Source organism: Hemitrygon akajei, chromosome 5 (assembly GCF_048418815.1).
Source record: "Hemitrygon akajei chromosome 5, sHemAka1.3, whole genome shotgun sequence".
Lineage (NCBI taxonomy): Eukaryota > Metazoa > Chordata > Chondrichthyes > Myliobatiformes > Dasyatidae > Hemitrygon > Hemitrygon akajei.
The window spans coordinates 34,427,780-34,442,651 of record NC_133128.1 but is presented as its reverse complement, the minus strand read 5'-3'; the positions used below and the strand labels follow the sequence as shown (position 1 = coordinate 34,442,651).

Below are 14,872 nucleotides of genomic sequence, written 5' to 3'. Positions count from 1 at the left end.
GGAAGCAGAATTTGGAAAGGTGCAAAAATAACAGGGTTGTTATCATGGGTGACTTTAACTTCCTTAATATTGATTGGTACTTGATTAGTTCCAAGGGTTTAGATGGGGCAGAGTTTGTTAAGTGTGTCCAGGATGGATTCCTGTCACAGTATGTTGACAGGCCAACTAGGGGGAATGCCATACTAGATCTAGTATTAGGTAACGAACCGGGTCAGGTCACAGATCTGTCAGTGGGTGAGCATCTGGGGGACAGTGATCACCGCTCCCTGACCTTTAGCATTATCATGGAAAAGGATAGAATCAGAGAGGACAGGAAAATTTTTAATTGGGGAAGGGCAAATTATGAGGCTATAAGGCTAGAACTTGCGGGTGTGAACTGGGATGATATTTTTGCAGGGAAATGTACTATGGACATGTGGTCGATGTTTAAGGATCTTTTGCAGGATGTTAGGGATAAATTTGTCCCGGTGAGAAAGATAAAGAATGGTAGGGTGAAGGAACCATGGGTGACAAGTGAAGTGGAAAATCTAGTCAGGTGGAAGAAGGCAGCATACATGAGGTTTAGGAAGCAAGAATCAGATGAGTCTATTGAGGAATATAGGGTAGCAAGAAAGGAGCTTAAGAAGGGGCTGAGAAGAGCAAGAAGGGGGCATGAGAAGGCCTTGGCTAGTAGGGTATAGGAAAACCCCAAAGTATTCTTCAATTATGTGAAGAACAAAAGGTTGACAGGAGTGAAGGTAGGACCTATTAGAGATAAAAGTGGGAAGATGTGCCTGGAGGCTGTGGAAGTGAGCGAGGTTTGACTATGAAGGAGGTAATCGATAAATTTACTTTTTAACTGGATTAACTTTCAGCAATTCATCCAGCTGCAAGTCTGAAGGACACCATCTGTTGCTGATTATTGTCGTCTTCAATTGTATGTAATGTTGTTTATAGAGGGAGTGAGCATGATTATACTGCATTTGTGAATTGCATACAGTAAACAGTAAGTGCAAACAGTAACAGTAATTAAAGAGAACACAAGGGAACAACAATAGAAAATGATTAAGTGAAATTGCAGGAACAAAGTTGATAAAACATCATGCAGGTAATTGTACATTGGAAATAAGTATTGAAAGAGATTATATTTACAGAATGTGGTACAATTTTAGAAATCCACAGGAAAAGCCAGACCCTTACTTATACAGTGGATTTGGTTATATAGTTAATTTGCTGAAGTTTCATGGAAATATTTGAAAAGGTATAACTGAGTAACAATTATATATTTAAAAAATATATAGAACAAATTAGAATGCTACCAACACTACTACACAATGAAACTATACTGTATCAGTTCCTAACAATTATTGACAGCGGAATTAATCCAGTGTATGCTGCTGTGTTCTTTTGATTGACCGTAAATGAACAAAATCAGCACAGATACCTAGTGTGGATAGTGGATAGTGGATTGCCTTTCTGCACCTTGGCAAGGATCTTAATTTTTTTTAAATGGTAGAAGTATCAAAAATCACTGCTTTTAGAATTGGTATACATCGGCACAAATGCATAACATAACACAAGCATTCACAACTGATGCTATTTTAAAACTGTTCACTCTAAGCATGGTGTAACAGTGAACAAGTGCACACAACTGACACTAGTTGGAACCTGTTCAGCAACAATTTCCTGTCCCAGTTAAGTGGCAGAGTGTCCCAAGTAAACAAAGGGAATCCCAGCTACTTTCTTGGTTAATTTTTGTTCTTTAAGAGCTGTCCCAAATAAGGGGCTGCCCCATTCAACTGTCAGCCCATTAACTGGACTTAGAATCTAAAGGTGGCAGGTCACGTTGAGAAAAATGTTCAATGGACAAAGATAATCCTAGGCATAAAAATAAAAGAAGTTCAACTAATATTTTCATAAATTATGATTTTGGCCTCAACTGAAGAACCAAGTCCATTTCTGGGCTCAAGGGTTTGCTGCTTCAAAGCCATGTGAGCCACATTAGGTACCCAGAGAGACAGTGACAGGAGAGAGTGCAGCTAGGAATTAGTAGAGATGATAGAAAAATAAGCATTTTACAGATTAAATGAGAAGAAACGTTTGCCTTTGTTGAGGAATTGGCAATGGAATGTGAAGGTTCAAAACAACTGGCAAAAAGGCCACAAGTACATTGAGAAAAATATTGACTTGCAGAATGGCTTTAATGCACTGCCTAAAAGAGTAATGGTACAAAAATGTCAAAAGAAATTTGGATATACAGTATCATTAAAATGAGAATATTGCTGGGCTGGTGGCTAAAGCATAGATAGGGAATTTACTGAATAAGTCTTTCAAGTAGCCCGTATAGATATAGCTTGTTTTGATAACAGTAGTACTGAGGTTGGGGATGGCATTAAACTGGAAATTAGAAATGCATGCAATAAAGGAACAGTAGTTATAATGGGTGACTTCAATCTACACATAGATTGGATGAACCAAATTGGTAAGGGTGCTGAGGAAGAGGATTTCTTGGAATGTATACGGGATGATTTTCTGAACCAACATGTCAAGGAACCAACTAGAGAGCTGGTCATTCTAGATTGGGTATTGAGCAATGAGGAAGGATTAGTTAGCAATCTTGTTAGCAACCTTGGGTAAGAGTGACCATAATATGGTGGAATTCTTCATTAAGATGGTGAGTGACATAGTTAATTCAGAAACAAAGGTTCTGAACTTAAAGAAGGGTAACTTTAAAAGTATGAGACCTTTAAAGGTTTGAGGTATGAGGTATTAGCTAAGATAGACTGGCAAATGATACTTAAAGGGTTGATGGTCGATATACAATGGCAAGCATTTAAAGATCACATGGATGAACTACAACAAGTGTTCATCCCAGTTTGGCAAAAGAATAAACCAGGGAAGGTAGTGCACCCGTGGCTGACAAGGGAAATTAGGGATAGTATCAATTCCAAGGAAAAAACATACAAATTAGCTAGAAAAAGTGGCACACCTGAGGACTGGGAGAAATTCAGAGTCCAGCAGAGGAGGACAAAGGGCTTAATTAGGAAAGGGAAAAAAGACTATGAGAGAAAGCTGGCAGGGAACATAAAAACTGACTGTAAAAGCTTTTATAGTTATGTGAAAAGAAAAAGATTGGTTAAGACAAATGTAGGTCCCTTACAGTCAGAAACAGGTGAATTGATCATGGGGAACAAGGACATGGCAGACCAAATGAATAACTACTTTGGTTCTGTCTTCACTAAGGAAGACATAAATAATCTTCCGGAAATAGTAGGGGACCGAAGGTCTAGTGAGATGGAGGAACTGAGAGAAATACATGTTAGAAGGGAAGTGGTGTTAGGTAAATTGAAGGGATTAAAGGCAGATAAATCCCCAGGGCCAGATGGTCTGCATCCCAGAATGCTTAAGGAAGTAGCCCAAGAAATAGTGGATGCATTAGTGATAATTCTTCAAAACTCCTTAGATTCTGTATTAGTTCCTGAGGATCGGATGGTGGCTAATGTAACCCCACTTTTTAAAAAAGGAGGGAGAAAGAAACCAGGGAATTATAGACCGATTAGCCTGACATCGGTGGAGGGGAAAATGCTAGAGTTGGTTGTCAAAGATGAGATAACAGCACATTTGGAAAGAGGTGAAATCATCAGACAAAGACAGCATGGATTTGTGAAAGGAAAATCATGTCTGACGAATTTTATAGAATTTTTTGAGGATGTAACTAGTAGAGTGGATAGGGGAGAACCAGTAGATGTGGTATATTTAGATTTTCAAAAGGCTTTTGACAAGGTCCCATACAGCAGATTAGTGTGCAAACTTAAAGCACACGCTATTGCGGGAATGGTATTCATGTGGATAGAGAATTGGTTGGCAAACAGGAAGCAAAGAGTAGGAATAAACAGGACCTTTTCAAATTGGTAGGCGGTGACTAGTGGGGTACCGCAAGGCTCAGTGCTGGGACCTCAGTTGTTTACAATATATATTAATGATTTAGATGAGGGAATTAAATGCAGCATCTCCAAGTTTGCAGATGACACGAAGCTGGGCGGCAGCGTTAGCTGTGAGGAGGATGCTAAGAGGATGCAGGGTGACTTGGATAGGTTAGGTGAGTGGGCAAATTCATGGCAGATGCAATTTACTGTGGATAAATGTGAGGTTATCCACTTCAGTTGCAAGAACAGGAAAACAGATTGTTATCTGAATCGTGGCCGATTAGGAAAAGGGGAGGTGCAACGAGACCTGGGTGTCATTGTACACCAGTCATTGAAAGTGGGCATGCAGGTTCGACAGGCGGTGAAAAAGGCAAATGGTATGTTGGCATTCATAGCAACAGCATTCAAGTACAGGAGCAGGGAGGTTCTACTGCAGTTGTACAAGGCCTTAGTGAGACCACAGCTGGAGTATTGTCTGCAGTTTTGGTCCCCTAATCTGAGCAAACACATTCTTGCCATAGAGGGAGTACAAAGAAGGTTCACCAGATTGATTCCTGGGATGGCAGGACTTTCATATGAAGAAAGATTGGATCGACTAGGCTTATACTCGCTGGAATTTAGAAGATTGAGGGGGGATCTTATTGAAAGGTATAAAATTGTAAAGGGATTGGACAGGCTAGATGCAGGAAGATTGTTTCCCATGTTGGGGGAGTCCAGAATCAGGGGTCACAGTTTAAGGTTAAAGGGGAAGCCTTTTAGGACCGAGATGAGGAAAAACTTCTTCACACAGAGAGTGGTGAATCTGTGGAATTCTCTGCCACAGGAAACAGTTGAGGCCAGTTCATTGGCTACATTTAAGAGGAAGTTAGATATGGTCCTTGTGGCGAAAGGGATCGGGGGTATGGAGAGAAAGCAGGTACAGGGTTCTGAGTTGGATGATCAGACATGATCATACTGAATGGCGGTGCAGGCTCGAAGGGCCAAATGGCCTACTCCTGCACCTATTTTCTATGTTTCTATGATAACAAGAACCCACACCTGTGGCATTCTAGTGTGAAGACATTTTGTAACTGCACTGGGTTCATGGTGAATACTCACTTGACTAAAGATTGGAACTCACCATCTTTTGGTGTGCTGAATTTGTGCCATCTACAACACTGACATTTACCTGGATCTCCTGATAAGTTCATGAAATTGGACAATTGCTGTTAAAAGCAACACGATGCGAACCATGAGACCTGTGTTGTTCGTTATGGGGGATGTACAAGAAACCCTCAGCTACCTTGTTAGTGTCACTGCAGCTTGAAGTAAGAGAATAGTCGAACATGTTTTTGAGCTATATCTAGTAAGCATTCTCTTTACGTATTGATGCAATGACTTATTCTATGAAATATTTCCATTTACAGTAAAGTCAATCTCAAGAAGCCTTTACTTCCCAGTACCAGAGATTATGTAACTGTAAAACCTTCACCTCAGGCACGTACGATTATTTTTATTCATTACTATTAAGTTAATAGTTTGGTAAGAACTACAAGTCCTCAGCCATTCCAAACAAAATATAAATATCCATGTAGTTATTTCCTGAATTCTATTAGCATTTTATGTTCAGCTTGATTAAAGCATTTACAAATTATCCAGCCAAATATATTCATGAATTCACATAGGATTTAAACTGAGGCAAAATTTCCATTCTATACAAACCATTCAGCAACATGAATTATATTAAAGACATGGTTATTAGGGTGTATTTTAAGAATTTTAATTAGTATTATTTATGATGGATTGGTTTGATTTCTCATTGGACTCCAGGATGTAACATTATGCTCTGTGTATTTAGAGCCAGATTTCCCCAACCTTTGTTGCAGCTACAAAGAGGGTGAGAGATGGATGGATGTAGACCATCTCTGTGCTCTACAGCAAGCTTGAATGTCACTTCCCGTGACTCGACCTGATCACTTTGACAAAATCAAGCATTCTGCAAATCCAAATATTGGATTCAAGAGAAAGGAAATATCAGTTTAGAGGCTACCCAGACAGAATATGAGGAAATGCTCCTGCACCCTGTGTTGGGTTCCTCATGGCAGTCATGTCAGAATGGGAACAGGAGTCCAAACTGAAGTGGATGGCTGCCTTTTGTGGTGGACAGAGCAAAGAGATGTAATGGTCCCCCAATTTATGTCGGGTCTCACCGACATAGAGGAGGCTGCACCAGGAGCACCTGTTACCATAGATAACCCCTGACATTAGAAACATAGAAACATAGAAAACCTACAGCACAATACAGGCCCTTCAGCCCACAAAGTTGTGCCAAACATGTCGCTACCTCAGAAATTACTAGGCTTACATATAGCCCTCTGTTTTACTAAGCTCCATGTATCTATCTAAAAGCCTCTTAAAAGACCTTATCATATCTGCCTCCACCACCATTGCCTGCAGCGCATTCCACGCACTCACCACTCTCTGAGTAAAAAACTTACCCCTGACATTTCCTCTGTACCTACTCCGCAGCACCTTAAACCTGTGTCCTCTAGTGGCAACCATTTCAGTCCTGGGAAAAAGCCTCTGACTATCCATACGTTCAATGCCTCTCATCATCTTGTACAACGCTATCAGGTCACCTCTCATCCTCCGTCACTCCAGGGAGAAAAGGCTGAGTTCACTCAACCTATTCTCATAAGGGATGCTCCACAATCCAGGCAACATCCTTGTAATTCTCCTCTGCACCCTTTCTATGGCATCCACATCCTTCCTGTAGTGAGGCAACCAGAACTGAGCACAGTACTCCAAGTGGGGTCTGACCAGTGTCCTATATAGCTGCAACATTACATCTCAGCTCCTAAACTCAGTCCCACGATTGATGAAGGCCAATGCACCATATGCCTTCTTAACCACAGATTCAACCTGCGCAGCTGCTTTGAGCGTTCTATGGACTTGGACCCCAAGATCCCTCTGATCCTCCACACTGCCAAGAGTCTTACCATTAATACTATATTCTGCCATCATATTTGGCCTACCAAAATGAACCACTTCACACTTATCTGGGTTGAACTCCATCTGCCACTTCTCAGCCCAGTTTTGCATCCTATCATTGTCCAGCTGTAACCTCTGACAGCCCTCCACACTATCCACAACACCACCAACTTTTGTGTCATCAGCAAACTTACTAACCCATCCCTCCACTTCCTCATCCAGGTCATTTATAAAAATCACAAAGAGTAAGGGTCTCAGAACAGATCCCTGAGGCACTCCACTGGCGACCGACCTCCATGCAGAATATGACCCATCTACAACCACTCGTTGCCTACTGTGAGCAAGCCAGTTCTGGATCCACAAATCAATGTCCCCTTAGATCCCATACCTCCTTACTTTCTCAATAAGCCTTGCATGGGGTACCTTATCAAATGCCTTGCTGAAATCCATATACACTACATCTACTGCTCTTCCTTCATTAATATGCTTAGTCACATCCTCAAAAAATTCAATCAGGCTTGTAAGGCATGACCTGCCCTTGACAAAGCTATGATGACTACTCCTAATCATATTATACCTCTCCAAATGTTCATAAATCCTGGCTCTCTGGATGTTCTCCATCAACTGACCAACCACTGAGATAAGACTCACTGGTCTATAATTTCCTGCGCTATCTCTACTCCCTTTCTTGAATAAAGGAACAACATCCACAACCCTCCAATCCTCTGGAACCTCTCCCGTCCCCATTGATGATGCAAAGATCAACACCTGAGGCTCGGAAGTCTCCTCCCTCGCCTCCCACAGTAGGCCTGGGGTACATTTTGTCCAGTCCCGGCGACTTATCCAACTTGCTGCTTTCTAAAAGCTCCAGCGCATCCTCTTTCTTAATACCTACGTGCTCAAGCTTTTCGGTCTGCTGCAAGTCATCACTACAATCACTAAGATCCTTTTCCATAGTGAATCCTGAAGTAAAGTATTCATTATGTACCTCTGCTGTTTCCTCTGGTTCCATACACACTTTCCCACTGTCACAATTGATAGGTCCTATTCTCTCACATTTATCTTCTTGCTCTTCACATACTAGTAGAATGCCTTGGGGGACATTCTTGCAGGTGAAGTGTCATCTCACCTGGATGGATTCTTTAGAGCCTTGGTGGTGAGGGAAGAGGTACAGGGCAGGTTTGACATTTGTCATGTAAGCACCAGAAGAGGGATGTGTGGGGAGGGGTTGAGTGAACAAGGAACTCATACAGAGAGCAATCACTGCAGAAAGTGGGCGGGGATGGAGGGAGAGTTGTGCATGATGGACGACCTGTTGGAGATGTCAGATGTTACAGAGAATGGTGTTCTGGATACAGAGGCTCATGGGGTGTTAGGCAGGGACAAGGGGATCCCTATCTCTGTTATGACTAGCCGGAAGAAGTAAGAGCAGATGGAAATGGGAGAATGTGTGAATGTAGCATTGATAGTGGTGGAAGGGAAGACCATTTTCTGAAAAACAGGCAAATCTTGATGTCCTAGAATGGAAAGCCTCATCTGAGAGCAGATGTGGAGGAGTCAGAGGAACTGAGAGAAAAGAACAGTATATTTACAAGTAATAGGGTGGAAAGAGGTACAGTCAAGATAAATGTGAGTGTCAGTGATTTGTATAATAGATAATTTGTCTCCAGAAATGGAAACTGAGAGATCAAAAAAGAGGGAAGAGGAGTCAGAGATGGACATTTAAAGGCAGTGTGGACATTGGAGGCAAATTTGATGAAATTGATGAGATCAGCACCAATGCAGTCATCAATGTAGTACAGATTGAGTTAGGGAACATTGCTGGTGTAGACTTGGAACATGGACTGGTCCAGGTAGCTGACAAAAAGGCAGGCATAGCTGGCTTAGAGAAAGTGAGAGGAGCCAAAAGAGAGATTGTTGAGGGTAAGTGCCAGTTCCTCCAAATGGAGGAGCGCGGTGGTGGAGGGAAACTGATTAGGTCTGTTTTTCAGAAGGAAGCAGTGAGCTTAGGGGCCTTCCTAATAGGGAATGGAAGTGAATGGGGACTGGACAGCTTTTGTGAAAATAATATGGTCAGGGACATGGAACTGATCAAGAACATGTGAAGTGTCACAGATGTAGGTGGGAGGGACTGAACCAAGGGAAACAAAATGGAATCAATGTATGTGGACACAAGTTCAACGGGGTTGGAGTAGACAAAGCCAAAGGGCTTATCAGGGCAGTTAGGTTTGTGAATCTTGAATAGGAGGTAGACATGGGCAATGTGGGATATGGGAGCTATGATGGCAGTAGATGGGAGATCTCCAGTGGTGAGGGGAGAGTGAAGGGCAGTACATTCAGAGGGGATGAGGTTTGAGTAGGTGAATGGAGTTGTAAAGACAAGATGAATAATGTCACGTACACAGTTAGAGATGGAAATCAAGTGTGCCTAAGGCCAAAGTGGAATGTCTAAGAGGAGGAAGTGGGTTGAAGAAGGAGAAAGGGGTGGGGAATTCTTGCCCAAGAAGTAGGCCCAGAGATGTAAGTGATGGAAGAAGAGCTTGGTGTCATCACCAGGTCTTCACCAACATCTCAAGTGAAAGGTGGGTGAGCAATAAATACTACCCGCACAGAGAATCCCACCACCAGTAAATGAATAAAACCAAACTTCGTGGTAATTGCTAAATAAACTTCTTGGAAGATGTCGCTGCCATTGAAACTGTGACTAACCAATTACGGTTGCATTACTAGTCCAATGTATATTACACCACAATGTCTGTACTTCTGTTCACTTTATTCTTAGCTGCAGTTCCTGGTGAATGTGTCCGGGGAAAACCAATGATATCACCATCTGGCTTTTATTACAAGAACCAGTGGATGTCATCAAGCTGTAAAATCCATCGTTTTGACACTGCTGTAAACATTACGGACTGTCTCCGAGGGAAGAAGATGTATCTGATTGGAGATTCCACAATGCACCAATGGTTTACGTACTTGATTCGATCTCTTCCAGGTTAATCTGTCTATCTTGTTTTGGTGGATAGTACATTAAATTCATATGTTATATTTGAGATTGGTCTCTGATATGGTAGATTATATAGGAAATGCTAGAGATACAGGCCATTCAGCCCATCAGTCCACTGTGGTGATAATACTCATACTTGTGTCCTCTCACAAAAATCCATCAACAGAAACTTCTGCACCCTTCACCCTCATTTGTTTGTCCAGTCCCTCAGTCAACACATCTTCTACCTTTTTGAATCACTCCCCATTCTAATTTTTCACAACTCTGTTGGCAAAGAAGTTCCTTCTGAATTCCCTTTGAAATATCATGTGACAATCTGAGCAGAGTCTCAGAGAGGCAGCCCTTAAGGTCCTCCAGCACCCAGGGCATGACCTTTTCCTCACTGCTACCATCAGGAAGCGGGTACAGAAGCCTGAAGGCACACACTCAGCTATTCAGGAACAGCTTCTTTCCTTCTGCCACCCAATTCCGAAATGGACATTGAACCCTTGAACACTACCTCACTTTTTTAATATATGTTATTTCTGTTTTTTGTGATAAGTAGGTGAGAAGAGGTATAAGGCCAGAGTGGGGAAAAGAAGAAGAGGGGAGGAGGAGGGATTATTTTTAACCAGAAAGAGATATCAATATTCATGCCATCAGGTTGGAGGCTACCCAAATGGAATGTAAGATGTTGCTCCTCCATTCTGAGAATGGTCTCATCTTGGCAACGTGTCCAAATGGGAATGGGAATCGAATTAAAATGTTTGGCCATTGTAAGTTCCACTTTTGGCGGATGGAGTGGAGATGCTCGACAATGTGTCCCCAGTTTACAACTGATCTCACCAATGTAGAGGGGATCAAACTGGGAGCATTACACACAATAGACAACCACAGTAGATTTGAAAGTGAAGTGTTGCCTCACCTGGAAGGACTGTTTGAGGTGCCAAATGGAGGAGCGGGAGGAGGTGAGTGGGCAGGTGTAGCACTTAGGCTGCTTACAGGGATAAGTGACAAGAGGGTGGTTAGTGGGGAGAGATGAATGGACAAGAGGACCTTGAAGGGAGTGATCCCTGAGGAAAGTAGTGCAGAGGGGGGTGGGGAAGAGGTAAAGATATATTTAGTAGTAGGATCCGTTTAGAGATGCCAGAAGTTGTGGAGGATGATGTGTTGAATGTGAAGCCTCATGGGGTGGTAGGTAAAGGCAAGAGGAATTCTATCACTGTTAAGGCAGTGGGAAGATGGAGGCAGTGCAGATGTTTGGAAAATGGAGGAGATGTAGGTGAGGGCAACATCAATAGTGGAGGAAGGGAAGCCTCATTCTTTGAAGAAGGCAAACATCTCTGATGTCCTGGAGAGAAAAGGTGCATCCTGGGAACAGATGTGGTGGAGGCAAAGGAATTAAGAAAAGGGCATAGCACTTTTTTTTACAAGAGATAGGGTGGGAAGAGGTATGGTGAAGGCTGCTATTGTATTTGGTAGGTTGATAAAAGATGTCACTTCATAGTTTGTCTCCAGAAACGGAGACAAAGAGATCGAGGAAGGGGAGGGAGCTGTCATTATTGTATGTCTCTTACTACCAAAGACAAGGATCCTATGCCAGGTTAGTATCTCTTAGCTCCTTAATTACATTGACAAGGTGTTAAGTCATTTATTCTATTTGGTGCTGTAAGCCTGAAAATCAAGGGTGTTGTCCATTTACATGTGTATACATTTTACTAAATGATGGCCAGCAAGTTACATTTATTTTATTCCTTTTAGGTCTGAAAGTATTTGACCTTGGCTCTTCTGGAAATGCTGGCCCTCTCCTTGCCGTAGACAAGGAGCACAACATCATGGTGGAATTTCGTGTCCATGGACCCCCAATCCAATTCTACAATATTTGGAGCCAGCTATTGCGGTACACTTCAAATAAAATAGATGAAGTTAGAGGAGGGAAAGATACAGTCATAGCAATTACCTTATGTGTCCATTTTGCCTCTTATCCAATAGAAGTGTACATTCGGAGGCTGCAGTACATCCGGAGGTCAATCCTACAGCTTTTGGGCAGGAGTCCAGATACTTTAGTGGTAATAAAGACGGCTAATGTACGGGCCCTTACACCATCCTTCAGTCTACGCCAGAGTGATTGGTTTTCCTATCAGCTTGATTCAGTACTGAGGAGGATATTTGCAGGCATGAATGTAGCATTTGTAGATGCGTGGGAAATGACCATAGCCCACTACCTGCCCCATAACATACACCCTCCACAAATTATTATAAAGAATGAAATGGATGTACTTCTTTCATATGTGTGCCCTTCTGAAAAAGGTTGATGGACATTTGAAGAATATATCAATGTTTGCTTTAAGATAAATCATCTTTGAATTTTCCACAGATAGGGAGTATGTACTGGATACAATCAAACTGTTTTGGAATGTGTAAATAATCCTATGTTCTTTTCTGTTCCAGTATTAGTGGGAATTCTGTATGTAACTCAATACATTATGCAGGCATTGTTTCCATTGACTATCCATTTATCATCAAATAAAAATGGTTTGCTGTGCATTCCCAACGTTTTCTGTTTTAATTTCAGATTTCTGACTCAGCAATTATTTGGTTTTCACACGTTCTAATGAACTAGTTTGCTAGTGCCACTAGGGAGGATTCAAAGTAGATTGACAGAGTGGTGGAAACCAGAGTAGCAGGACAGAGGGATTGAAAGGAAGAGAGATGGCTAGACATGCAAGATCAGACAGGAACAAGGTTATAGACTCAATAGGACAGACTGATTGAAATGTGTGTGTTTTAATGCTAAGAGTATTATGACTGCGGGTGATGAACTTAGAGTTTAGATCAGTATATGGAACTATTTTGTTTTAGCCATTAAAGAAACTTAGTTGAGTGAGGGATAAGAATGGATATGTAAAGTTCCAGTGTTTTGATGTTTTATAAAAGAAGATAAAAGCAGATGGGTGAGGTGACAGTTGTGCAATTAATGAGGGACAATATCACAGCTGCACTCGTACCGGAGGGCTCATCCACTGAGTCTAAATGAACAGAATAAGAAAGATGCAATCACACTACTAGATTATATTACCTACCTTCGAATAGTCATCAGGACATTGAGGATCAAATATGCAGGCAGATTAGGGAAAGATGTGAAACAACAGGGTTGTTGTAGTGTGCGACCTCATATAGGCTGGGATATCTTTAGTGTAAGAGGTTTAGACAGGGCTGAATGTATTAGGTGCATCCAGGAAGGCCCAACAAGAGAAGAGGTCAAAGCAGATCTGGTGTTGGATCATAGAAGCGACAGGGTGAAGCACGGATCATCGAAGCCTGACGAGGTGACGGATCTTAAGTGGGAGAGCAGTTACCAGTTACAAAACTCCTTAAGCTTTAAGATAGCATAGATAAGTACAGACGTTGTGAGACTAGGGAGTTAATTGGAGCAGGGGAAAATTACAAGGGGATTAGGCAGGATCTAAGGAGTTAATTGGGAACAGCTGTTTTTGGGCAAGTTCCCATCTGACATGTGCAGAGTGTTTAAAGACCACCTGTACAGAGTACAGGACAAGTGCATATGTTCCAGTAAGAAGGATGGCAAGGTAAGGGAACCTTGGATCTTGAGAGAGGTGTTGAATTTAGTTAAGTAGAAATAGGAAATGTTTAAGGCTTAGGAAGCTAAAGTCAAATGGTACCCTTGAGGATTATAAAGAAGCCAGAAGAGAACTAAAGAAGGGAATTAGGAGAGCCAGGAGGGGCCATGAAAAGCACTTGGCAAGTAGGTTTAAAGAGAATTCCAGGGCATTTTATGCGTTCTGTACAATCAAGAGCAAGAGGATATCTAAGAAGCAGGCAGGACCACTCAAAGATAAAGGTTGGAACATATTCTTGGAGGCACAGCATATGTGTGAGTTCCTATTTTCCATCAGGATGTGGAGGATAGGGAGATCAATGTAGCATGTGTTTATTTTCTAGAACTTTGAGATGAAGGAGGTAGTTTTGGGTCTTGTAAAGAAAATCAAGATGGATAATCATCCCAGGTTTGTTAGGATATAGAAACATAGAAAACCTACAGCACAATACAGGCCCTTCAGCCCACAAAGCTGTGCCGAATATGTCCTTACCCTAGAACTACCTAGGCTTACCTATAGCCCTCTATTTTTCTAAGCTCCATGTACCCATCCAGGAGTCTCTTAAAAGACCCTATCGTTTCCGCCTCCACCACTGCCACCAGCAGCCCATTCCACGCACTTACCACTCTCTGTGTAGAAAACTTACACCTGACATCTCCTCTGTACCTACTTCCAAGCACCTTAAAAAATGCCCTTTCATGCTAGCCATTTCAGCCTTGGAGAAAAGCCTCTGACTATACACATGATCAATGCCTCTCATTATCTTGTACACCTCCATCAGGTCACCTCTCATCCTCCGTCACTCCAAGGAGAAAAGGCTGAGTTCACTCAACCTATTCTCATAGGGGATGCTCCCCAATCCAGGCAACATTCTTGTAAATCTCCTCTGCACCCTTTCTATGGTTTAATATCTCCCCCATCTGTTTTGGCTCCACACGTGGATTACCATTCTGGTCTTCCAGAGGATCAATTTTGTCCCTTGCAATCCTTTTAGTCTTACCATATCTTCACCTTGTCTGCTGGAGCAACTTCATGCTTTCCTGATCTCTTTCTTAAGTGCTCTCTTGCATTTCTTATACTTCATAAGCACCTCATTTGTTCCTACTTGGCTAAACATGCCGTGCACCTCCCTTTTTCTTTTAGCCAGGGCCTCAAAATCTCTTGCAAACCAAGGTTCCCTACATGTGTTATCTTTACCTTTTATTCTGACAGGCACATAAAAGCTTTGTACTCTCAAAATTTCATTTTTGAAGGCTTCTCACCCTCCTCGTACACCTTTGCCAGAAAACAGTCTGCCCCAATTGACGCTTCCCAGATCATTTCTGATACCATCAAAATTGACCTTTCTCCAATTTAGAATCTCAACCCGCTCCCAGACCTATGCTTTTGCATAT

The 14,872-nt window shown here is 42.0% G+C and overlaps 1 protein-coding gene across 1 annotated transcript in view; it reads left to right on the top strand.

Moving 5' to 3' along the window:
- The window catches only part of LOC140727626 (NXPE family member 3-like), a 29,038-nt gene extending 16,671 nt beyond the window's left edge, over positions 1 to 12,367 (top strand). Inside the window, exons 4-6 of the mRNA XM_073045231.1 lie at positions 5,310 to 5,385; positions 9,658 to 9,867; positions 11,620 to 12,367. Of these exons, the coding sequence (XP_072901332.1) occupies positions 5,310 to 5,385; positions 9,658 to 9,867; positions 11,620 to 12,173 (840 nt within the window). The 3' untranslated portion in view covers positions 12,174 to 12,367. The remainder of the gene's footprint in view (positions 1 to 5,309; positions 5,386 to 9,657; positions 9,868 to 11,619) is intronic.
- The last annotated feature ends 2,505 nt before the right edge of the window (positions 12,368 to 14,872 follow it).